Raw genomic sequence first — 23544 nt, 5'->3', positions numbered from 1 at the left:
CGGTGCCGCCAGTCGCTCCCCGCACCGCCTACAGCTCCCAGCGCGCCCCGCGCCGCCACCCGGATGCCGCTCATGCGCGTGTCGGCGCCCTCCGTAGCGGCGTGTGGGGCTGCCGGCGCGGCGCGGGGTCTCGACCCGCCGGGTGAGGGCGGGCGACGCGGCGGCCGAGCGGGCCCTGACGGAGCAGGTGAGCGCCGGGCGGGGGTCGGGCCGTGCCGTGCCGCCGGGCGGGGTGCGCTCAGCGGGCCGCCCTTCAGCGCGGGGCTGTCAGCCGCGCCTCGCCCCTCCGCTGCGGTATCGCCGCTCCGCAACGCTCGCGCTGCCCCGCTCCCCAGCGGCGCCCCTCTGCTGTGACACGGCCGCTCGCTGCGCCCCAACCGCCGGCATCGCCGCTCTTCGCATCCGCCTCTGTGTGACGGGGTGGCGGCCTGCCAGGCTGCTGTCAGCACGGGGAGAGGCACGCGTGGCACGGAGACGGAAACGTGGCGGTGCTCCCGGGGCCTGCGGGATTCGGCTGCGTGAGGCGCCGGGTGAGCCGGTGGGCAGCGGGCGCTCCTACTGCCTGTGGTGCTGCCTTCCCTGCCCGCGCCCTGCAGGCGGAGACCCCCTCGGAGGGCAGCGGCTGTGGGCTCCGGGAGCGCCTGATACAGAGCTGAGGAGGTAGGGACAGGGAAAAGTTTCTTCTACACAGGTGCTTTCTCTCTGATGGTGTAGGTTTCAGTCACAGGCTGAAATAATCTTGCTCTTCTTGGCTTGCTGCGATGCTTTGGGACAAGCGATAGTAATAATGTAGTAAAAGTGCCATGAGGGTCCTTCAGCCCTAACCTACAAGAGCGAGAAACAAAGTGTTGCAGAAATTAAGAACATCCGCTGTTCAGTGATGGGAAACCAGGTCTTAAACCCCCCCAAGAAAAGGGACTGTCAGCAGTGGGGCCCTGCTGTGTTTTTGCAGAATGGAATACAGTTACTCAGTGGATAATCTGAGTTCTAGATGGTTTTTCAGCTGCTTTAGTCAGAAGGGATGTGCTGGAAAGAAGAGCCACTGGAAGGAGGATTGGCTTCATGATGCCAGTCTGGATGCACACAGCATCTCTGGAGTTATCCCTCTGCTGAAGTGAAGGGTGGATTCCTGGAGGATGCATGAAGTAAAAAAGGGAGGAGGGCATAAGAAGATGCATGGTGTGTAGTTATAGGCGTCAGGGAGGGGTCTGGTTGTGTCCTGTTAATATAAAGTTATGTTAATTCTGTGTTTCAAAGACTAGACTGCCAGGTGCTGCCTTTTTCTATTCCTGTTTCAGATGCTTTGTCAGTGTGTCTTGGTAATCTCAGGGAGATGTTCAGTAGAGAGCAGCAGCAGCAGTGAGGAGGGAGCACGCTGCTGGTGAGGGGATGAAGCATTCAAGGCCAGGCTGGATGGGGCTTTGGGTAATCTGGTCTGGAGGGAGGTGTCCCTGCCTATAGCAGGGGGGTTGGAAATGGATGGTATTAAAGGTCCCTTCCAACCCAACCATTCAATGATTCTATGACAGTGAGCATCGGTTGGTGAGCTGAGGGGAGCGCTGCACAGCTGCTCAGAACTGAAACAATTCCCCAGCTTTGGGGTCTCTGCTGTGTCGTTTTAGGTTTGGCTTCATTCTGTGCTGTTAACCTGGCACTTCAGTTCTGTACCCTCAGCAGCACACAGGCTTGTTTAAACTTCTTTCCTTGCCCCTCTCATCAGGCAGTCAAATCTGGAGACAAGCAGAGCTCACTCAAGGTGAATTGAGAGGGTTGGGGAGGGGTGTTCCTGTCTCATCTTGCTTGTCAGCTGTGCTGCTGCGGGCTGCAGGTAGTGAAAAACCCATTTGTTCTATGAAACAGGAGAGAAGAAAGCTGGCACGTTGTCATTAGTATGATGAGAGCAGTTGTCACTGCCCAGCCAGAGCAGTGTTTGCTGGCTGGGTAGTAATACCTGATGATTCAGAAATGAGAGAAGATATCCATAACCCTAACAGCCCTTTTGTTCTGGAGAAGATTTCTTCCTGATCCCCAGCAACAGGAAATATGATTCTTTCTGTCTTGTTTTGTTCCATACGCTAATGATCATCGTGTCGCTTGCCTTTGTTTTTAATCTGACTTGTCTTCTCGAACAAATTTTTGCAGGAGCAAAAGCCAGATATGCATTAGGAGCTTTGTAAACAGTCCCGGAACGTGATGTGGGTATGACTTGGCTGCTTCAGAAGGTTGAGCTATATGGGTAGAGCCCCAGAGAAGATAATCTGATGTGCTACGGGAGATACTGTCTTTAGAATATTGGTTTCTGGAGACAAGTGAAGTGAGAGCTGCTTAGAGTCCTGCTGGGTGAGTTCAAGGCTCTTCTGCTAACATGAGCTGTGCATAAATGACAGAGCTACAGGGGAGTGACCTGAATTGAGCCTTCCTTGTGTCTCACCGAGGGAATGGTGACTAAAGCTCTGCAAATCCATCTGTACCGTGGAAGAGCCATTCTTCAGGCTATTCCTTTGTCACTGGCAGCAGCAGGATGAGAGCAGCTTGAAAATCAGGCTTCTGTGTGGGGTGAGCTCTGGATGTGGATGGATGGGATAATGCTGCTTGTCTCTGCTCAGGGTCAAGGTGTCACATAGAAAACATAATCACAGCATCTGTAAGTAGCTGTCAGGAATGTCTACCTTTCTTTAGTTTGTAACAAGGAAAGTTTTGCAGTATGGTGAGAGTGGTCACCTTACTGGTTTGTATCCTGGCCTTTTCTTCCATCCTCATCTAATGTAGATGTGAGAAAACAAATCCCATTGCTGCTTTTCCTAGTGCTCAGTCTGTCCCTCTCCTGTGAAGTGGGAGCAGCACTCTGTATTCACATCGCATATCCTGTCATCACTTAGGAATATAGGAAAAGGGAAATCTCCTCTCATGATCCCAAGGATCTGGCAGTCAAGGTGCTCTGCTGCTGTTGGTGCTTAGCAGGCACTCAGCTTTTGCTGTGTAAGGCCGGACACCTTCCACTTTACAGGATTCAAAGCGTGGTGTTTTGTGTTAGCGACATGGAATCAGCAGAGCCCTGAATTGAGTTCTGTTTTGCTGTGTTGTTTTTTCTCCCTGAGCCACACGGGGGAAGCCTTTGTTATCTCCAGATATGAGAAATAAGTGCTGCAGGCAGACCCTAAAGCCTTTACAAGCTGCGCCTGTCCATAGGCAGGAAGTCTGCATTCTGCATAAGTGGGTGTTGTGTGGGAGTTTCTGTAGAGGCAGGTTTGACATGTCACACTGTGAGCAGGAAGTCAGGCTGGGTTCTGCCTGCCCAGTGCAGAGCCAGTAAGAAACAGCGTTTTGCTTTTTTCACATCCTTATTTTCAAGGTGGACACGCAGCTAGAAGTGCTCTTTCATTCCATGTCTGCTGTCCAGGCTTTGTCCCTTTGGATTTGGCTGAGCTCGCTGCCCTTGCAATGGGCAGAATGCTGGGCACCACTTGGTGTGGGGAGCAAAGCCTGGTCAGGGGTCTGCAGGATGCTTCGTGGTAGGAGACATGACACAGAGTTCCTCCAGTTCATCTTTTGCTGGGGCTGGGTCTGCTGGACCCCGAGGGACACTGCTGCAGTCCATGACAGCACCGTCAGCAGATCGTGTCATTCCTGGGCTCTGAGGGTGTCACAGCCCTGGCCGCTGCTTGCCAGGCTCCTACCACTCTTTCTAGGCCTGCCACTCTCATGTCCTCTGATGGAGGATTCCTACAGGGAAGTGGGGTGAGGGCAGCTGAAGTCCCACAGCTTTTCATTCCCAGTCACCATCTGAGGTTGGAAGTGAGCAGGAAGGGTTACCCAGCACCTCCCTCCTGCACCTGGAGCAGCGCAAGGCCGATTGTTTGTAAACATCTCAGGTCTACAAACCTATTTCAAGGTATTTTCTGCAATCATGTATGTTTGCTGATATCACATTGAATGCTTAACCAGGAGCCCTGGCAGTGCTGCGTGGGATTCTGCACGCTTCCAAAGGCAAGGGTGAGGGTACCAGGGCCAGTAGCTACTGTGTCTGTTCCCCATGCTCAGAGGTATGGCTGTGCTGTGCTCACTCACCTGCTTATCTGTGAGTTTTCTTCTGACTGTATGCGTGCAGAGCAAATATTGACTTGTGGAACTAATGGCATTTGCAGCTCCAGGACGTGACTTCACCTGGCTGAAGGGGAAACTGCTGGGGGAAGGGAAGGCAGAGGGGAATTACTGGGTTCCCCTTGTGCCATGCATTAGGTTTGAGCTCCGAAAACAAAGCATCCCAAGTGAGAGGGTACAGAAATGAGCTGCCTGATTCAGTACAGGCTTTTTGTCTTCATTGTAAGAGAAGGACGTTCTATATGTTTAATTGGTTGCAATCTACTTGTGGGGGCGGTTTTAAAAGCTGAATTGGAAGGGGCCTCCAGAATTACACCAAAGCATGTGGCCTCCTGGTGAGTACTGTGGCTTTGCTATTGCTCTTACTTCTCCTACAGCTCTTGAAATAAAAGACCATAGCAGTGAGCAATGGAAACCAGCTGACGGTCTGTGTTCAAATGAAGCATGGTGGTTAAAATTGGCAGGGGAGGAACACAACTGGGAAGGAGTTTTTGTGCCAAAATAAAGATCCTACTGAAAAGCTTCAGACAGCATTTCTTCACTATGAACAATTTCTTCTCAGACAGAGCGGTGCTGCAGTGGCACAGGCTGCACAGGGAGGTGGTGCAGGCACTGTTCCCTGGAGGTGTTTGCAGGTTGTGTGGATGTGGCACTGAGGACGTGGCCAGTGGGTATGGTGGGGATGGCTTGGTGGTTGGACCAGATGATTTTAGAGGTCTTTTCCAGCTTGAATGGTTCTATGATTCATGCCCAGCACATCCAGGCACTACCACAACAGGGTTAAGTGGAGATCACATGGCAAAAGAAGCCAAGCGAGTAAAACATAGGCAGCAGGAGATTGTTATCTGGTGTTTGCGGGAAGGCAGGTACTTGAAAGCTTTCACATTGCAGCTGTGTGGAAGGGCGAGTTTGTCCAGAGGAAGTTTGGAGGTAAATTTGCCAGTCTCCTTTGCAAGAGATGGGGTGTTCTCTTGTCTACGTGCCTAACTGAAGCCTGGCTTCTCCGTGACAGGTTGGTTCAGCACTGACTGTACATGCATGAAGGTTAATGGTGACCTGGGGGCTTGAGGCACCGAGCATGCCAGAGTGGTGGCAGGGTAGTGGAGAGCCAGCAAAAAGCTTCCAAATGCATTGGCAGGAGTACCATCAGGAAATACCTGCTTGCTGCACACACACCCTGAGTGCTGCCATATGAAGTGAGAGTGCAGGTGCTCCTTCCTATCCTTGGGATGGCTTTACCTACCGAGGGAAGACCCAGCACTAAGAGAGCTGGAGCAACAGGCAGCAGTTAGGGGCAGGACAGAACTCACAGCTGGCCATGCTTGGGTATGGCAGCTTCTCACAAACAAAGCTGGACTTGTGGTTGCTTTGATTTGTTGGCTTTTTTTCATTTGCTTGCTTCTGTTTTGCTCTGAGAGTTGGTGCTGGGAGATCAGCGTCTGTGCAGCCGTACCAGCTTTTCTCATGCAGAAAGCTGCTTAAATCTGAGGGGAAGAAGCCTTATTTGTATTCTCAGATGCAGGTGCCTTTATAGCTGCTTATCTTGGAGTGCCATAGCAAGCCACTCCATAGAGTCACAGGATCATAGAATGGCCTGGGATGAAAAGGACCACAACGATCATCTCGTTTCAACCCCCTGCTATATGTAGAGTCACCAACCACCAGACCAGGCTGCCCAGAGCCACATCCAGCCTGGCCTTGAATGCCTCCAGGGATGGGGCATCCACAACCTCCTGGGGCAACTTGTTCCAGTGCGTCACCACCCTCTGTGTGAAGAAATTCCTCCTAATCTCTAACCTAAACCTCCCCTGTCTCAGTTTAAAACCATTCCCACTTGTCATATCACTGTTCACCCTTGTTAATAGCTTTTGCTATTGTAGGCAGCAAGTGCTTGCTGGAGATATATAACCTTGTACTGCCAAGCACTGTCAGCAACTCAGACAAGGCCTGCTGGGTGGGTGAATCCCTCACATTCCTTCTTGCAGTGGTTCGCAGCAAGAAGTGGCCTTACTGAAAAGGGAAGCTGGAAAATCCATTCAAAACGTGCAAGTGTTAGCTTCTCCCAGGTTCTTTCCCAAGTAAGTGTGCTCCTGTGTTTTGCCCTGATGCTCCTAAGATCTTTTTCAGGCTTCTTGCATCTCAGACTCACTTTACCACCTTGGTCCCCTCACCGCGGGCAGTAAATTTGGAGAATGGTGACGTGCCATCTGCTTTTTTTAGTGTTCATAATTGAATAGGATTCAGAATCTGCGATGGAGAAGAGGATAGAATTTTACTTGATTTTTGGCAAGTTTTCAGTCAGCAGTGCTGCTGCATCACAGAGAATTTGGTAGGTGATACCGTGTTCTTTTTAGCTGATAGGTGTGAAATCAAGAAGGAATTCCAGTCTCTGAAGTTTGCTGTGAGGAGTTTGTGCTGGGGGAGTATGTCTGTCCCTCACTGTGCTCTCAGATGCCAATTGATGTTTTTCTTTCTCTGTTTGCAACAGGACAGTGACCTCTCACCCCTGAGAACAGCATTCTTAGACCTGCTGGCAGCCTCAGCCACTCAGCCTTACCTCGCACAATGTCAGGTAAGCAGGCAAAAATGGACGTGATGCCTTCTTTGATGGCTTTCTCTTTCTTCATCTGCAGCTTGGTAAAAGAAAGTTACTGATTCCAACAGCCATTCTGTGTGTTAACAAACAGCTCTGCCTGAAATGGAGGGAGAGTGCCCAGCTCTTTGTGATCTAGCTGTCTTTTTGATCAAGGCAGTGCAGTTCCTTCTCCTACCCTGTGCTGAAGCCTGCAGAAGCTGCTTCAGCCATTGAATTACAGAGGAAGATGAAGTCTGCCTTCACGTTTCTCATAAGAACTGCTCAGTTTTGTTCTCCCAGGACTTGCTCCAAAGTAGGTGGCTTGCTTGTGACCCGAGAGATTCATTCTATAAAGTGGTAGTTCTAGAGCTGAAGTATTACTGGAGTCTGCCTGTGGGCTACCGAGTTACAAGCTTGACTAATACTGGGTCTCCTCCAGCACATCCCTCCTGCAGTGGAACAGTCACACCCATGTTTCTTCCTGAGCTAGCAGTTTATTTCAGGGAAAACCCTAAGGGAGACTACTTCAAAGCCAAGTAAACCTCTGTGGTGATATCTGGGATGCGCTTGTCTGCTTCAATTGCAAAACTCAATGTTTGCTTTCATTGCAGGGGGGACAGTTCCTCTGGGAGGACGCTTACCTTGCACTCAGAACACCAAGGTGATAGGCATAAGTACGTTGCTGCAGCTGTCTGTGCATGGTCCTGGCAGCCTTAGAGGGAGGGCAGCAACATCCCAGCCCTTCAGCAGCGAAGGGAGCAGCTGAACATATTACTAAGGGCTCCGATGTCTCGTTCTGTTGCCTGGGTGACGCAGTTTCAGGGCAGTATGGAGTGCTGCTGAGTCAATGTCAGTGCCTCTACAGGAGGCATTCACTTCATAAATCTGTTTAACGGTCGCCTTCACTTGGCACAGCTTTTCCAAGAAGAATGATCAGATGGTGCCATTGAACGATTTCTGTTCCCCAAAAGTCCCTTTGTTAGAACTCAGTTTGGCCATCCTGCTTCTTTTGCTTGGTTATAAGGGTTCAGACTTTCTAAAATTACTTACCTCCTTGGTGATGTGGAAGCTGTCGCAGCATCTAGAAGTAGTGACTCTGGATGCCAGTGTCTGGAGTAAAGACTTCTGCACAAATCCTTACCTTGCTGTAGCAATCTGTACTGAGTGTCCTGGGTTCTCACAGATGTATGTTGCTCTCTTTGTGTTTAGGCCATCACACTCCCTCTGCTGGGGGCCCCTTCTCAGCACTCACACCCAGCATTTGGCCACAGGAGATCCTGGCGAAATACACACAGGTATGGTGTTGGGCAGGGAGGGTTATATACGTATATGTTCTCTGACTGTGCACAGAAATAGAGAGACCCTGATGATTTCAGGTGGTCTCTGAATGCTGTAGGTAAGAGGGGGGTGCACTCTTCCCCCAGTGGTTTGCTTGGGAGCACTTGTTGGCTATTTAAGCTTCATTTGTTTTGTGGCTGGGTCCTGGATCTTGCAAGAGGATCTTGCAGAGCACACAGAAATTTCAGTGAATTATTGCTCTGCTATTTTGTAACTATTGCTCCCCTGTAAAAATGTTGACACTCGAGTCTCTGTTGCCATCAAACTACTCTGGACAGCTTGCGCATGGCAGGAAATGGTAACCCCAGGGCTTGCCTCCAGGTGGGCAAAACAGGAAGGAAGCAGATATGGAATTTTGTAACCTAACCCACAGTGCTGGCTGAAGGCAACTGAGCCCAGAGAAGGAGGCTGACGCTTATTTTGGAGCTATGCTAGAAGTGTGCTTCTTTGGGGCTGCCTGGGTGCAGTGCTTGCAGTGCCCCACAGGAGGGACAGGTAGGCCAGCAGGAGTCAGAGGCATCTGTTGGTATTGACTCCTTACAAAAGCCTCATGATTATAACCACCAGTTAGCACACTGTGAACATAGAAGAAGCAGGGGTTTGAACTGAATTTCCTTTGGCCTCTAATTTGGGCTTGCATCACAGATCCAAATACCAGTTTTTCTTACTGTCTGTCAGAGTAAACCTGAAAGCAAAACCTTCCTGAAGGCAGGAAGGTGGGGCACTGCAGGGAGCTGGATTTGCAGTGTGTGTGCACTAGGTTAAAGAAGACTACTGTGTCTTAGAGCTGCAGCCAGTAGAGCCCGGTGTAGATGATGTGTGGATTCCTCAGTGCATGTGGAAGACTGTCTGCCCTTTCAAATGGGGAAATCTTCATTATTATACTGTACTAGGAACTGTGGAGGAAAGCATCAAAAACAAAAGGGCCTGGAGTGCAGTTGCTCGGAGGGCATAGTGCAGGCAGTGTAGCATGGGGTGGTATCCCATTGTCTCCGTTCAGTTGCTCAGTGCTGGAGTGGTGAGAATGTCTCTTCTCCTTTCTTATGTCCTCCAGAAAGAAGAATCCATCGAGCAGCCAGAGTTCCGCTATGACGAATTTGGTTTCCGAGTTGATAAGGAAGGTAAAACCATTCCCAGCTCTCTCTCTTTCAGTTTGTGCTGCATGGAGCCCTGGGCAGTGATTTTGCAACCGTTGCGTGCTAGGTTTCATCTATTTAGGTGTCAGCTTCTTTCCATATACTGCCATTGTTCCCAAGGGCCGTGCATCAGTTGAGCTGGCCTTGTGGAATCTGGAACACCAAATATGCAGCAGAGTCCTTTCCATCCCCTTACATCTGTGGCGTAGGTGAGGGAGAGACGGAAGTGAAGAGGAAGCCACCATTTCCATTATGGTGTGTTGGGAAGGGCAGCTCTGCTGGCTCACAGCAGGCTCTCTGTTGCAGTCAGGAGCACTGAGCACCAATGGCGGGCACAGTGATGTGTTGCCTGTGCCCAGGTGAGTGGCTGCAGCATCTTGGCAAAGTGCAGAGCAATCTGCAGGGGCAAAACCCACATCCTAGTTTTTCTGCAAGATCCAGAGGCAGGAGGCCAAACAGAAGGAGGTGAAGAGAGCCTATGGCAGTTAGGCATTGAACTACACAGCTTGCTGCCTTTGCAAAGATGAAGAAAGAGGACTGTTGGATGGTGGGAATTGCTTTATGCACTCTGAGAGGGGATTTCCGGGTCTCAGGCCATACAGTGTGAGGGCAGAACTTTTTTTTGCCTATGGTGCCCTAAGGCTCTGCAGTCCTAGAGGACTTTCTTGAAGTAGTAACCTAGAGATGGGGACAGGACAGAGAGACCAGTTTTGTTCAGCCAAACCATTTAATAGACTTGTGCATTATAAAGTCAGCAGAAATGGATGGCGTTGTTGGAATCTGCTATGTGATGAAGAATGGAATGCCTTATGTCAAACCTGTATTGTGCTAATGTATCTATTTTAGAAAGCTAGCCTCAGGTTAAGGTGCTCTCTCACTGTGAATTTGACAATGTTCTTATTAAAGATTTTTGTGTGTGTGTGAATAGGTAGCCCCAGAGTTAACATTTTGTGCCTCATTACTTGCATGAACATACAGCTTTCTGCTTGTCACCTCGGAGGCTTGCTATGCTTTTGTCAGCTTGATTTACAGATCCTCACAAAACCCAGCAGGATAGCTGCTGCCAGGGTTTTGCTTAATTCCAGCCACACTCTGCTGTAAATCATGTGTAAGCAGAGCCTTGACCTGCTGTCAGCTTCTTGGTTCTTAAGGCTCCAGTGCCTTTTGCTTACGATCACAACATTTGCTGCATGGGGAAGACAATTAGAAACCAAGCTTTGCCTTCCCATCCTCTGGCTGGAAGACCAGAAAGTCTTTATGTGCTTTTTTCAGATGGCTGTCCTACTCCCCACCCTGCCCTATGTTTGTTCCTTCTCTTACTTGTCTCCATTTTATTCCTTTCCCTTTGCTGAGGCAGACGGTGCTGAGCCAAACTCCAGCAAGTTTCTGGGGCTCCCACTGACAGAGGAGCCACAGCAGAGGCTTAAGTGGCAAGCTCACCTGGAATTCACACACAACCATGATGTGGGTGACCTCACCTGGGACAAAATTGAGGTCACCCTCCCACATTCAGACAAACTACGCTCCCTGGTGCTGGCTGGCATCCCGCACAGCATGAGACCACAGGTGAGAGCTCTCAGACTCTGGGCTGACCTTCCTGCCTGGAGGAAGAGACAGTGAATTGAGGCTACCCTGTCATGGTTGGGAAGATGCCAGGCCATGGCTTTCTGGGGCTGGCTTAGTGACTCTTATTGCTGTTTACTCTGTCCCTACAGCTGTGGATGCGTCTGTCTGGGGCCTTGCAGAAGAAGAGAAATTCAGAGATGTCATATCGTGATATTGTGAAAAACAGCTCAAATGATGAAACCATTGCTGCCAAACAGGTGAGAGATGCTGCCTAGTGCTGACTGGGCATAAGAGAGTGAGGAGAACAGCAAGATTTGCTTCATGAAGAGGAAGAGATGTCTGTTTAACACCTGCATCAAGGACAGTCAAGAGGACGCTTGGTTGAATCCTACTGAATAATCTTATTGGGCTCTTTGTTTTGTTGGAGTAGAAGCTGTGCAGATCCCCTCCCTCCTAGGAAGGGGGTTTAACCTCTGCTATCTGCAGGCTAGAATACCACAATGCAGTTTTATCTGGGCAAGTTCCTGATATTCACTGAGGGAAGCAAAGGGTGAAACACTGGTAGATGCATTTCCACTGAGATAATGATGGAAGGAGGGACAACTTTGGCCAGGGGGAGCTGTGGGCTGTTCACCTCCAACTTCCCCACCACAGGTGTGGCCACACTGTTGGTTTCTCTGGAATAAGCATGGTGGGAATCCTTGCTTGAAATCCAAGCAGATTAAATTCCTGGCCAGCATGCTTTACTGTAAGTGGAGAAGATAGGGGCTGAGTGAAGGCAGGTGTTTCTAGGGAGTATCAAGTATTTCTTTGGACTTGCCATGTGACTGGTTTTTTACATGTTAGTGAAGGGTATTAAATTATTAAATTAATTAATTATTATTAATTATTAATTATTAAATTAAATTTCTGTATGGTTCCTAACCAGCCCTCTTGTATTGAAAAAATTAAATTTAAATTAACCTCAGCTGCTTCAACAGTGCCATCTTCTTTGATGCCTGAGGAGCTGGGTGTAGGGAAGCAGAGCTCACTGAGGCAAGAAGCCATTGATAAGTGCAGACAGCAGAAGACAATTGTTCAGATGCTTATCCTTTTTCTTGCTTATGGCTGTCTGACAGATTGAGAAAGACCTGCTCCGCACAATGCCCAGCAATGCCTGCTTCTCCAACATGAACAGCATTGGGGTGCCACGACTACGCAGGATACTACGGGGACTTGCCTGGCTCTACCCAGAGATTGGATATTGCCAAGGCACTGGCATGGTAACCTGCTTTAATAGTGGTTTTGTGGTAGGGATTGTTCTGTAGCTACCTTGGGGTAAGTGATTTGAGGTCATGTTGCCAGATGCTATGACCTCCAGGCTAGCTTAAGGGAAATCTCTTTTACACAGAACATATTGCTTGAGGAGGGTGGAGCATGTCCAAAGGTGTGCAATAATTTGGTCCCTCTGTGGGGGAGGAACAGGCGTTACACTGTGCAGAAATCCCTTCCTTGGGAGAGACTGCAGGAGAGCTGCTGCAGAGGAAGGAAGGCGTTGGTCTTGTAGACACTGGACCGTGTGAAGAGTTCTGCTCTTAGCTCAGGCTTGGCATGTAATCTCCCTTCAAAATGCCAGGTGGCCGCCTCTCTGCTGCTCTTCTTGGAGGAGGAAGATGCCTTCTGGATGATGTGTGCTATCATTGAGGAACTGGTTCCCGCCTCCTACTTCAGTACTACCCTGATGGGGGTGCAGACAGACCAGCGCGTCCTGCGACAGCTCATTGTACAGTACCTACCCCGTCTGGACAAGCTGCTCCAGGAGCATGACATCGGTAAAAGTGTGCCCGTGGCTCCTCTGGGTGGTGTGCAGGCAGAGATCACTGCCCTCATTTCACAAAGAGAGAGCAGCAGAGCTTGGAGCAAACTTGGAGCAAACTCCAAACAAAGCTTGGAGGCCAGGACAGTGCCTGGTCATCTGTAAGCTGGGAGGGCAGCACTTAGGACAGTCTGTCTCTGCTGGTTATCCCATGATTCTTTTGTATGTCTCTGTTCACAGAGCTGTCCCTGATCACCTTGCACTGGTTCCTCACCTCCTTCGCTAGTGTTGTCCACATCAAGCTGCTGCTGCGCATTTGGGACCTCTTCTTCTATGAGGGCTCTCTGGTGCTGTTCCAGCTCACTTTGGGCATGCTCAGTATGAAGGTAGCACTACCAGCACTTCCTTCTTTATAGCTCTTCAGTATTTGACTGCAAGATTTAGATGCAAAAGGGCTTTGTATACACTTGCTGTATGTGGTCTGGGAGTGTGCAAGGGAAGATGACTCCTTGTTTTCCTCAGAAGTGGGAGCCATGAAAACTTCTAGGGTGCTTTGCAGACTCAGGGATTGCTGTTTTCCCTGCTTACCTCATTTGATCCCTCATAATTAAACCCCATCAGCTACTCCCTCTTTTTGCTCTAGATCCCAACCTGAGAATGCATCCTATTTAAATCAAAACATCTCTTGGTTTTGCACCGTCTCTATGACTCAAAAACATGCCATGTGGAGTTTGGGGAGCAGATCTCATTACAGTAGAGTAGTAAAAAAATTGCTTTTCTGTACCTGGAGCTAGCCTGCATTTTTTTCTACCAAAGTTTTTAATGTAATTTCATAGCTGTACCTGTATTGCTTCTGGCCTGGGCTGTATGCTGAATGTGTAGTTGAATATAGCAGCTTCAGGAGCATAACTGTCATGCTGACTGTTCTGTGTGGAAAAACAACTGCATCTTTGCAGGAGGATGAGCTGATCCAGTCTGAGAACTCTGCCTCAATCTTCAACACGCTCTCGGACATCCCAAGTCAGATAGAAGATGCAGATGTGCTGCTGCGGGAGGCCATGCGCGTGGCCGGCTCGCTCACAGATGTGGCGGTGGAGACCCAGCGTCGCAAACACTTGGCCTACCTCATTGCTGACCAGGGGCAGCTGCTCAACTCCAGCACCACTGTCAACAATTTATCCAAAGTGAGCGCTCTGAATTCCCTCTGCTTCTGCTGCTCTGTTTTTATCAGATATAATAATACCTTGTATTTCAACCAACTGCTGTTTGCGGGCAAGAGGTCCTCCTGTCTGAGAGCATGTTGGCTCTGTCACCCAGAGAGAAGGTGCTGGCAAGAGAAGGGAAGGCCTGTACCAATGAAATGCTGCCGACTCTGTCCTGATTGATAAATCCACAGATGAAAGGAATGCTGATGTCAATTGCGATTCTCATTAATGAGAGTAACAATGGAAAGCGTAACATTTCATTAATGAGAAATGATGAAAGAAACAGCATTCACTTTGGGACTAACGTAAGCGTGCAGTTGAGTGGGACCTGGGATTCATCCATTAGTAAGAAACTGACGTGCTGAAATAATTCCGGAAAGTAGAGTGCTTTTCAGAAGCTGAATAAGAAACACATCTGTGTTTAGTCATAGGTCACAGTCTGCAGTTGCAGATGTAATACCTCCTATTCGTCAAGCCTGTATGAAATGTATCTCCTTGATGCTCATCTTTGTGCTTATCATCAGGCACTCCTGCAATTCTAAAATGTAATAAGCAGCCACTTAGAAATTTAAACACAATTGTGTGGAAGTGCTGCTGGCAACAGGTAAAATTAAACTGAAATTATTCAATTGAATCATAGTTGATTCTTGAACTTCATGTATGCTTTTGTCATAATTGAGCTATAAATAACCACTGCACACAGAACAGAACAAGCAATAGAGCTGATTCATTGCACTGGAGCTAGAACAACTCCTGTCTAAAACTGCAAAGTCACTTTCCTGCCCCTTGCAGTGTTAGCTATGACAGAATCATCAAATGGCCTGGGTTGAAAAGGACCACAATAGACATCCAGTTTCAACCCCCTGCTATGTGCAGGGTTGCCAACCACCAGACCAGGCTGCCCGGAGCCACATCCAGCCTGGCCTTGAATGCCTGCAGGGATGGGGCATCCACAGCCTCCTTGGGCAACCTCTTCCAATGTGTCACCACCCTCTGTGTGGAAAAAACTCCTATCAGAGCCCCTTGCTCAGACCTGACCAGTGTGGAGGATAATTTTATTTACTAAACTTACAAAAGATTGTGCACTTTGTTCTCTTTTCCCTTTTCAGATCGTGCGACGCAGGACTCAGCGCAGGAAATCTGGCATCACCTCTCTGCTTTTTGGTAAGGACAGTCGTGTGCTTTTCACTTGGTGCTGGAAGATTAAGCGGCTATGAGGGGTGGGAGTAATGCAGGGGAACACATGGACAGAGGAGGAGAAGAGAAGGGATCCATAACTGAAGGATGAGTTGGAAGGAGCTTTCTATTTGCTTGCTTTGGCATGATCAGTTGGTAGGCCCTTAAGACTTGGTATGGATGGGCTCCTTGTGCTGGCCAGATGTTTGAATGTGTTTTCCAGTAGACTGCATGCATGCATACATGGACTGTGTGCTGTGCTCTCCTGAAGATCCCAGACCAGGCAGGATGGTTTGATGTACAACTCATCAAGATTCATAAGTCAAAATGTATAACTTCAAATATCACTGATGCTCGTTTCCATACCTACTCTGAGAATTTAACATTGTGGACACTTTCGTTTCTTAATTCTCATTGCTTATGAGCTAACCCAACAGCTTTCTTGAAGGTGATGGGGAGTTATTTTCAGGCACCAAGACAGATTTCAAGCTACAAGACACATCAGTGTTAGAAACATATTACTGAGGTGACTGATGGTGTTTGCTCATTTCAGTGGATTTTATGTACAGTGATTATCATGGTTTTATCCTTACGTTATTCTCAGTAACTGAAACATTATTTAAAATAGAAGTCCACCCTCATAAACAGCCATTCCCCCACCCCTTTTCCTTTTGGATGGGTATTGCAACAAGGTGATGCATGAGAGTTAGCCCTCCTCTGCACAACTAAGCAGCTCATCAGGCTTCGCAGGCTCAAAATAGAGCCCTCTCACATGCAGCTGATTTTATTCTCATTTCCTGCTTTGGAAACATATTTGCAGGCATGTCAGGTGCAGCGAGGTGTGTCTGCTGGTAACCCCAGCTGCTTTATTTTGTATTATATATATTTGAATGGGGAAAGGGTATAAAACTTTCTTCCTGTCTCTCTTGCTCTTGTTTGGGTGGGATTCATCTGGACGTGGAGCAAGGAGCGTGGTATTTTGGCCAGAAGGAACTAAATGATGTAATAGTATTTGTAAAGGAGGGCAGCCCACTGAGCTCTCATGGATGTGGTTGAGAAGTTTCTTCTTCAGGCACCTTCTGTTTTAGCAGTGTTAATCTTCCACCCTCTGTGTGATCTGTTTCCAGTCTGTCTCTTTGAATCTGTAGTGAGGCTTCTCACACACTATGGCCACTCACAGGGAGGTTTTGGTTAATTTTCATTGCTTGGACTGGGACTTAGTGTGACTTACCCTATTTCTAGTCTGTAAACAAAGTTCATTTTTTTTCCTTATGCTTCGTGTATCTAAATCTCGTAATATACACAACCAATAGAAAACAATTAAAAATAATTAAAAATTGAATCCAGTTATGTTCCTGAAGTTTTGGTCTTTTTAATTAGTGTCACTTGAGATTAAAAGGCACAGTTTATCACTCTTCATAAAGCAGGAATTACTCTTCATTAAGATGCAGCTGCATGTTGGTACTTCTTGTGTACACTACTGAATAGATTGGTAGTAAGCACCTGCTTTAATGTAGGCAATTGTATGTCAGGCTTGTTTGATTTCTGTAGACCTAATGATTAATAATATTAATAAAAAATATCTCATACTCGTTTTCCCTTCTGCATCTTCTCTCTGGCTGCATGGGTTCCACCAGGGGATGACGACTTGGAGGCACTGAAAGCCAAGAACATCAAGCAGACAGAGCTGGTGGCCGACCTTCGCGAGGCCATTCTGCAGGTGGCACGGCACTTCCAGTGTGTGGATCCCAAGAACTGCAGCGTTGTGAGTGGGAGCTGCTGTGTGCACCTGGAGCGGCTGGACTTGAGGGAGGATGTGTCAGGTGTAACAGATGGAGGGTGGTGGCTGCTCAGCCCTTCTCTAGTGCTGTCTTCCTGTGAGGAGAAGAGCTTGGGAACAAGGGCCAAGGGCTGTGGTAGATGAGCTGGGCATACATTCATAGGCTCATTTGAGTTGAAACAGACCTTTAAAACTCATCTATTCCAACTTTCATCATCTGTTGTTTTTCATTCCTCTGCTCCGTGTCCATGTGCTTGCCAGGATCTGACTCCAGACTACAGTATGGAGAGCCACCAGCGGGATCACGAGAACTACGTGGCCTGTTCCCGCAACCGCCGTCGCCGTGCCAAGGCACTGCTGGACTTCGAGCGGCACGACGATGATGAGCTGGGTTTCCGCAAGAATGACATCATTACGGTATGCCAGCCTATGGGGGAGGCACCAGGGCACAATCGTGATGTCCAAACACGTTTGGGATTCTACACTGCCTCTTCTGTGGGGAAACAAGGGAGGAGATGAGCTCAGAGCCCAGTTAGAGTCCAAAGAGAAGCAGATGGTGGTTCTGGGGGCTGTCTGGGGCTGAGGCAGTGTGTTCCTCTTGTGTTGTCTTGTCTCGATGCAACTACAGAGTCCCTTTCCTGGCTGCCATACAGCTGAGCCAAAGCTAGCGTTAGTCCAATCTATGTTCCAGTTCAACACCACGCACCAGGTTGTGGTAAGACTGAAAGCACCCATTCTGTCTTTTAGCTGTGGGCATCTAGAGCTTAGAAAAAGAGGCATGGAATGGTGTTTCCAGAAGCTTTTTGCTGTTGAAGGCCCCGGATAGTGTGAGAAGGGAGCACTGACAAAAGAGCTGAAAAGAAAGCAGTTATGCACCCACAGTCAGGCAGCTGGCACCCTCCTGGCACTGCACGTGCTCCTGTTGGGACAGATTTCTGTGTCCCACCTCCACGCCTCACTGCTGCAAGTCGCTGACGTTCTCTCCAACTGCTGCTTTCCACTCCCTGTTTTTCAGATCATCTCCCAGAAGGATGAGCACTGTTGGGTTGGAGAACTGAATGGACTGAGAGGTGAGAGAGCCGGACAGCTTTTACTGGGTGGAACAGGCATGCATTCATCCACAGCAAATGTGGAGGTATATTGTAATAAAAGGCTCTGCCAGTCACTCTGAGGAGCTGCCAGAGACGAGGGGAATATTCCAGCATGGTATGAGGGTGGTGGTTGCAGCTACATGGTTGCTTCTTGCAAACAGCAAGGTTAGGCTGCATCCTCCTGTCACAGTGTGGTTCAGGTGTACCTCATCTCTGCTGCTCGCTTCCTTTTTAGGGTTGGACCTTATAAACTCCGATTTATTCCCAGCCTTCACAGGGCTCCTCTTACACTGGGGATTCTCAGTGTCTGTGGTATCTATCTCTGTCTTCATAGGTTGGTTTCCTGCAAAATTTGTGGAGATCTTGGATGAGAGGAGCAAAGAGGTAATTAACAAAATAATTGAAAAAGGTAATGTCATAACTGAAAAGAGACATGTATTACCTTCTTTGAGTGTGTTTGCTCTCTCTGGCTATTGAGCAACCTGGTGATGTTATCAGCTTATTTTCCTAAGCCTGTTTGCTCAGCAGGCAGCACAGGCTGCATGGGGAGCTGAGTGCAGTGCCTGGGATAGCAGGGCCCTCAGAGACCAGCTTTGGGAAAGCAAAAAGCAAGCACACAGCAGGGTTCTGTGGTCAGTGTTTCTGCTTCCCAATGCCTGTATTCTCTTCCTCCTCTGAGACTATCCCTGCAAGTCCTGCTGATGCTCTGTGGTCACCAGAGGACATGGTCTGAATATTTGTGCCTGAGGGAGCACTGTCTTGGTTCCTCTCGTGACCAGCAGCAGCAGTGAGATGCCAGCTGCTTAGAGCAGATGCCTCACTTGTGGCCCCAAGGCTACTGATAGGAGATCAATATCATCAGCTGTTGGCATGTGCAATTTGCAGAAGTGGAGAAAAAGTCTGTTCTCCTCCTCCTCACCATTTGCAAAGAGAGGAATGGCTCAAAGGCCAACCTGAGACCCCACGTGAAGCCCTTAGTTAGATGTCATCATTGACATCTCACTTACTTCCTTCACTCCCCTTCTCTGGGCTGGTTCTATAAATGCAGATCATGTATCTGCATGTATAAACTGTGCTGCTGAACAGTTCTTCTCCCAGATGAGGAAATGTGAAGGATCCCATTTATTCTAATCTTGACATGTTCCTGTTAGTCCTGTGGGACAGCAGTGTGTCAGCGTGATACCTTTGAGTGACTGAACAGCTGACCTGAGAATTCTCACACACTCCTATTTATCCTGGCCTTTAGCAGCTGACAGAGCCTCAGGAGCCCTCACTGCTTGTCCCGACCTCACCTTAGCCTGGACAGCATCACACCAAACTGCAACAGTTCCTCCATGCTGAATGCTGCCAGGATGGTGGTGGTGTCACCAGTAACATGTCCAACACCTAGACATGAAAGTGCTGATGTCCCAGCTGATGTCCCCAGGGGACCAGCACTGAACATGGCACCTTATGCAAGAGCCAGCAGGAAGCATAAGAGGCTGAGAAAATGGTTGGGGTGCACCTGGGAGTGGAGGACTGAAGTTAGCTGTGAGCTGACCCCTCAGCAGTCTGCTGACAGCTGGTTCTTGGTGTTCCTCAGTACTCCATCGCTGGAGATGACTCGGTCACAGAAGGGGTGACAGACTTGGTACGAGGGACGCTTTGTCCTGCCTTGAAGTCCATATTTGAACATGGTTTGAAGAAGCCAACGCTGCTGGGAGGTGCCTGCCATCCTTGGCTGTTCATTGAAGAGGTGAGATCAGTTCCTTCCATGGAATAGTGCTGTCTGAGGGATGAGGTGAAGGGGCTGCAGGGCAGTGTGTACTGACTGTCCCTATGCCCTTCTAGGCTGCAAGCAGGGAAGTGGAACGGGACTTTGACTCTGTGTATTCTCGCCTTGTGCTCTGCAAGACTTACAGGTAAGGCCACTTCTTTCACAGCGAGCAACAGTGTCTTTGCCCTGCTCCTGTCTGTCTGCCACACTGCTGCTGCTTTCTACCATGGGGAAGGTCATGGTCTGCCACAGCCTCCATGTGTGGTACCAGCAGGCTGCCATGCCTTTGCTGAATTGGGGCTGGCTTTTGCCATCTTTCCCGGGCTCCTGCATTTGCATCTGGGGTCATATTTTGCTCTCTCATATCTGTGTGATCACCTGTGGTCTTAGCAAAAGCAATGGAGCTGTCCCTGTTGGGTTTTGGAGGGGCCTACATGTGCCCAGGGATGGTTCCTGCACTAGCTTTTTTCTGTGATCTTTCAGGCTGGATGAAGATGGCAAAGTCCTCACTCCAGAGGAGCTGCTTTATCGGGTGAGTGCTGCCCCAACCCAGGCAAAACCCAGCTGGTAACATAGGGATGTTTACCACGGAACCTGCTGGAGGATGATGCCCTTCTCCAGGGAGATGCCTGACCTTCCTTGGTGGTGTGAACACACCACGTGCTTGGGGAGAGGCAGAAAATGGAAGTGTCAGGCAACCTCAGCCCCACTAATGCTGGCAGGTGGTGCTGGGTGAAGGTGGGGAGCTCTTATGGGGGCAGCACTTGGCTGTGCTGCTGAAATGGCTGCTCAGCCCAGCTTAAGGTGAAGCTGTGAGCAGACGGTAACCACATCTTCCTGCCCTGCAGGCAGTTCAGGCTGTGAACATGACGCACAACGCTGCACATGCACAGATGGATGTGAAACTTCGTTCCCTCATCTGCGTTGGGCTCAAGTGAGTCACTCAGACCTGTCATCCTCACGCTGTGGGTGCTCAGTGCTCGGGAGGGAGCAGAACAGGCCCATGGGCAGCAGTTGCTTCAGTCTACCTTAGGCCATGGGGGCTTCTTCCCCTTTTCAGCCATTCAGTGGGATCTGCTCCTTTCTCGCTTGCTGTGGTGACCCACATAGATTTACTTGGGGCATCCCCATTCTGCTGGGGCTGAAATTAGGCATTCCCAAGGGGATACAGCTTCTTCCCCTGGCTTCAGCACAGTAACAAACCTCTGCCCCATCACTGCAGCGAACAAGTGCTCCATTTGTGGCTGGAGGTGCTGTGTTCAAGCCTGCAGACCGTGGAGAAGTGGTTTCATCCCTGGTCATTCCTGCGCAGCCCCGGATGGGTCCAGATCAAGTGTGAGCTGAGGTAAGTCTGTCCCTATAGGTCTTTCATAGATTTCCTCCTGCCCTTTGGGGGGTGGTGGCCCTCACTGCAGCTGGGTTTGGGCCCTCACCAGACAGCAGTAGCTTCAGCTGTCCAGACATCCCCCCTGCAGAGATCTCTTTCTGTGTGCTGAGGTAGCAGTGACTGTCTAGACAGTTTAATGGGATGCACAGTGCCCGCTTGATTAACATCAGAACCTGGCTTCTGGGGAGCTGTGATGATGAGCATGCAGCACCTTCCTGTCAGCAGCCTCCTCTGGGGCAGCCAAAAGCAGGTCAGCCCTGCAGCTATTTGGATGAAGATACCACCTTGTCCATCCTGCCCTCCAGATCCTCTGCTAATCACAGTAGTTCCCAGCAGGAGCATCTGTAGTGGGGAGCAGGTCTTGTGTGCTGCCCACACCTAAAGGTGCCCTGCTCCTGGCACTGCTGTGAGTAGGAGTTCCCTCCACTGTGCTGCAGTGAGCCTGAGGCTGCTTGCTCAAAGCTGAGTGGCTTGAACTGGTTCTTGGCTGGGCTGGGGCTCATTAGGAACTGGAGCTGCCTTTGCTTCCCTGCGTTGTGTTGTCAGGCTCTGTAGGGGTTGCACTTGAGTCACATTTCTAAGCTCCTCTTCCCAGCGTGGGCCTGGCAAGATGCAAAGCCCGAAGCACAGGAGGGAAACCGGCCACAAGTGGCTGGTGCTGCTTTATTGGTGCCAACAGAAAGGCTCGCCATCCCTATGAAACTGAGCGATTTTCCAGGGCAAGCTGAGGAGCAGTTGTGTAGCTGGGGCAGCAGCTCTGACTGTGCGCACTATCACCGCTCTCTTCCATTTCAGAGTGCTCTGCAAATTTGCCTTCAGCCTGTCTCAGGACTGGGAGCTGCCAATAAAGAGGGAGGTGAGTCGGCAGCATCGCTCCTCTTCTGAGCTGGGGGCTTCGCTCAGCCCCTCTCCTCAATGTTTGGTGCTCCGGCCCATCCTGCAGCCAGCTGTGGATGGAGCTGCTTTCGCTGTCAGTGCCCAGGCACAGGTGGCACCGCCTGCACAGCTGGGGCAGAGGGAAGTGGCAGCCCCTCCCTTCCTCCTGCTCTCCAAACCGCAGGGCCTCTCCCTGCCTCAGCTGGGCTGGGGTGGGAAGTGTGGGTGGTTCTGCTGGATGCCAGTTGCCTGGGCTGCCTGGGCCCTGCTTGTCTGGATGTAGTGCACTGATCCAGCTCTCTGTGCCTCCCTGCAGGAGAAGGAGAAGAAGCCACTGAAGGAGGGCGTGCAGGACATGCTTGTGAAGCACCACCTCTTCAGCTGGGACATAGATGGGTGACCTCCACCCCACCCTGCCCCGGGAACCTTCTCAGTGGCGTGCACTCCTCTCCCCAACCCCCTTCATCTCACATCCCCTTCCTTCCCTTCCTTCTCCCTCCCCACACTTGTATCTGTGACAGAATCCCTTCAGGGGGCTGCCAGGCCACCTGGGACTGACGCAGCGTGGCCTTGTGCTGCTGCTGCCAGACCCGAGGGTGGTGATGGTCAAGGCTGATGCTGCACAGGGACACACATGGTGTGTTCTGATCCAAAAATGAGTGCCCCATCCCAGCCTTCCCCATCTCTGCCACCCCCATTTCCTGCTGCTGTGTGCCAGCATTTACAGTGCTGCCGTAGCTGTGGGGCAGACACAATCCTTGCAGGATGGCTTTGATCTGTGAAGGGTGGCACTGCAGGTGGAACCGAAGTGGTGATGGACTTAGCGCTGTGTGGGGCAGGGAAGGCCACACATCCCACCTCGTGCCATCCAAGGGCTCACCTCTGAGTGGAGGGGGAGGGCAGAACCCGAAGCACTTGGATGGGTTCGTCCGACCCGGAGCCAGGGCAGAGAAGGGGGAACCAGTCTCAGCCTCATCCCGCTTCTCTGGCACTGGTGTGTGGGGTGCTGACAAGTGGTGCCATAGAGCACCAGCCTGTTACTGCTCTAACAGCCCCAGGGGACGGGCTTTGTCTCCTCTGGGAGCGGACAAAAACCAACACTCCCCTACAAGAGTGTTTCATGTCATTTTAGTCTCTACGTGATTTTTACCGTTAACCAAAAAGCTGTAAATTAACTCCGGGAATGTGTGTATATTTTGGCACTGTTGTAGCTCAGGATGGGGTTCAGGTTGGAGCCGGCTCAGGGAGACCCACTGGTCCTCCTCGCCCTGCGGCGGGGGGTTGGGGGGGACACCAGGCGGGAGTGGAGAATTGCTGCTTTGTGGTGGTGGCTCTGGATATGGAGTCTGTGACTTTCTACTGAAAGCGCTTGTCAGTGAGCACAAACTACTGGTGAGATGACACTAGATTCTTACTTTACTTTATTCTGTGGGTTTGTAAATAAACTGCATCTTGGGAGAGCACCGGACTTGGGCTTTGTTTTTCCATGGGGCTGGGGCTCACTAAATTCCTTGCTGAGCAGATTGAAGCAGAGCTGTGGTGCACCATCCCTGGAGGCACTCAAGGCCAGGTCGGATGGGGCCTGGGGCAACTGAACTGGGGGGTGGGGGGGTGGGGGAGTGGGGAGTGGGGAAGGGCCAGCCCTGCTGCTTACTCAAGCTCTGAGCTACCTGCGCTCCTCCTGCCCTAAGGCCAGCTCTGCATTATGGCTTTGGGTTGCAGAGCTCACCCACCCTCAGCTGGAGCAGACGGCAGCAGCAGC

The 23544-nt window shown here is 50.2% G+C and overlaps 1 protein-coding gene across 5 annotated transcripts; it reads left to right on the top strand.

The window, feature by feature from the left end:
* Positions 1-58: 58 nt before the first annotated feature.
* Positions 59-23245, top strand: SGSM3 (small G protein signaling modulator 3). 5 transcript variants are annotated; one of them, XM_015860653.2, is made up of 23 exons: positions 65-187; positions 2143-2340; positions 6590-6673; positions 7886-7971; positions 9069-9135; positions 10508-10716; positions 10866-10973; positions 11835-11978; positions 12332-12527; positions 12752-12897; positions 13468-13695; positions 14826-14880; positions 16530-16657; positions 16934-17089; positions 17688-17742; positions 18098-18147; positions 19346-19498; positions 19594-19664; positions 20003-20051; positions 20368-20453; positions 20742-20864; positions 21702-21762; positions 22099-23245. In XM_015860653.2, exons 3-23 carry the CDS (start codon positions 6667-6669, stop codon positions 22180-22182), a joined length of 2262 nt encoding a protein of 753 aa, XP_015716139.1. In that variant the 5' UTR covers positions 65-187; positions 2143-2340; positions 6590-6666; the 3' UTR covers positions 22183-23245. The 5 variants fall into 5 exon arrangements, with proteins under 5 accessions (XP_015716126.1, XP_015716139.1, XP_015716148.1 ...); XM_015860662.2 differs by lacking the exon at positions 65-187 and adding an exon at positions 281-660; XM_015860640.1 differs by lacking the exon at positions 2143-2340 and having other exon boundaries at positions 59-187.
* Positions 23246-23544: the final 299 nt, after the last annotated feature.

Source organism: Coturnix japonica, chromosome 1 (genome assembly GCF_001577835.2).
Source record: "Coturnix japonica isolate 7356 chromosome 1, Coturnix japonica 2.1, whole genome shotgun sequence".
NCBI classification, from domain to species: domain Eukaryota; kingdom Metazoa; phylum Chordata; class Aves; order Galliformes; family Phasianidae; genus Coturnix; species Coturnix japonica.
The sequence above is the reverse complement of the archived record's forward strand: the minus strand, read 5'-3'. Positions and strand labels throughout refer to the sequence as shown.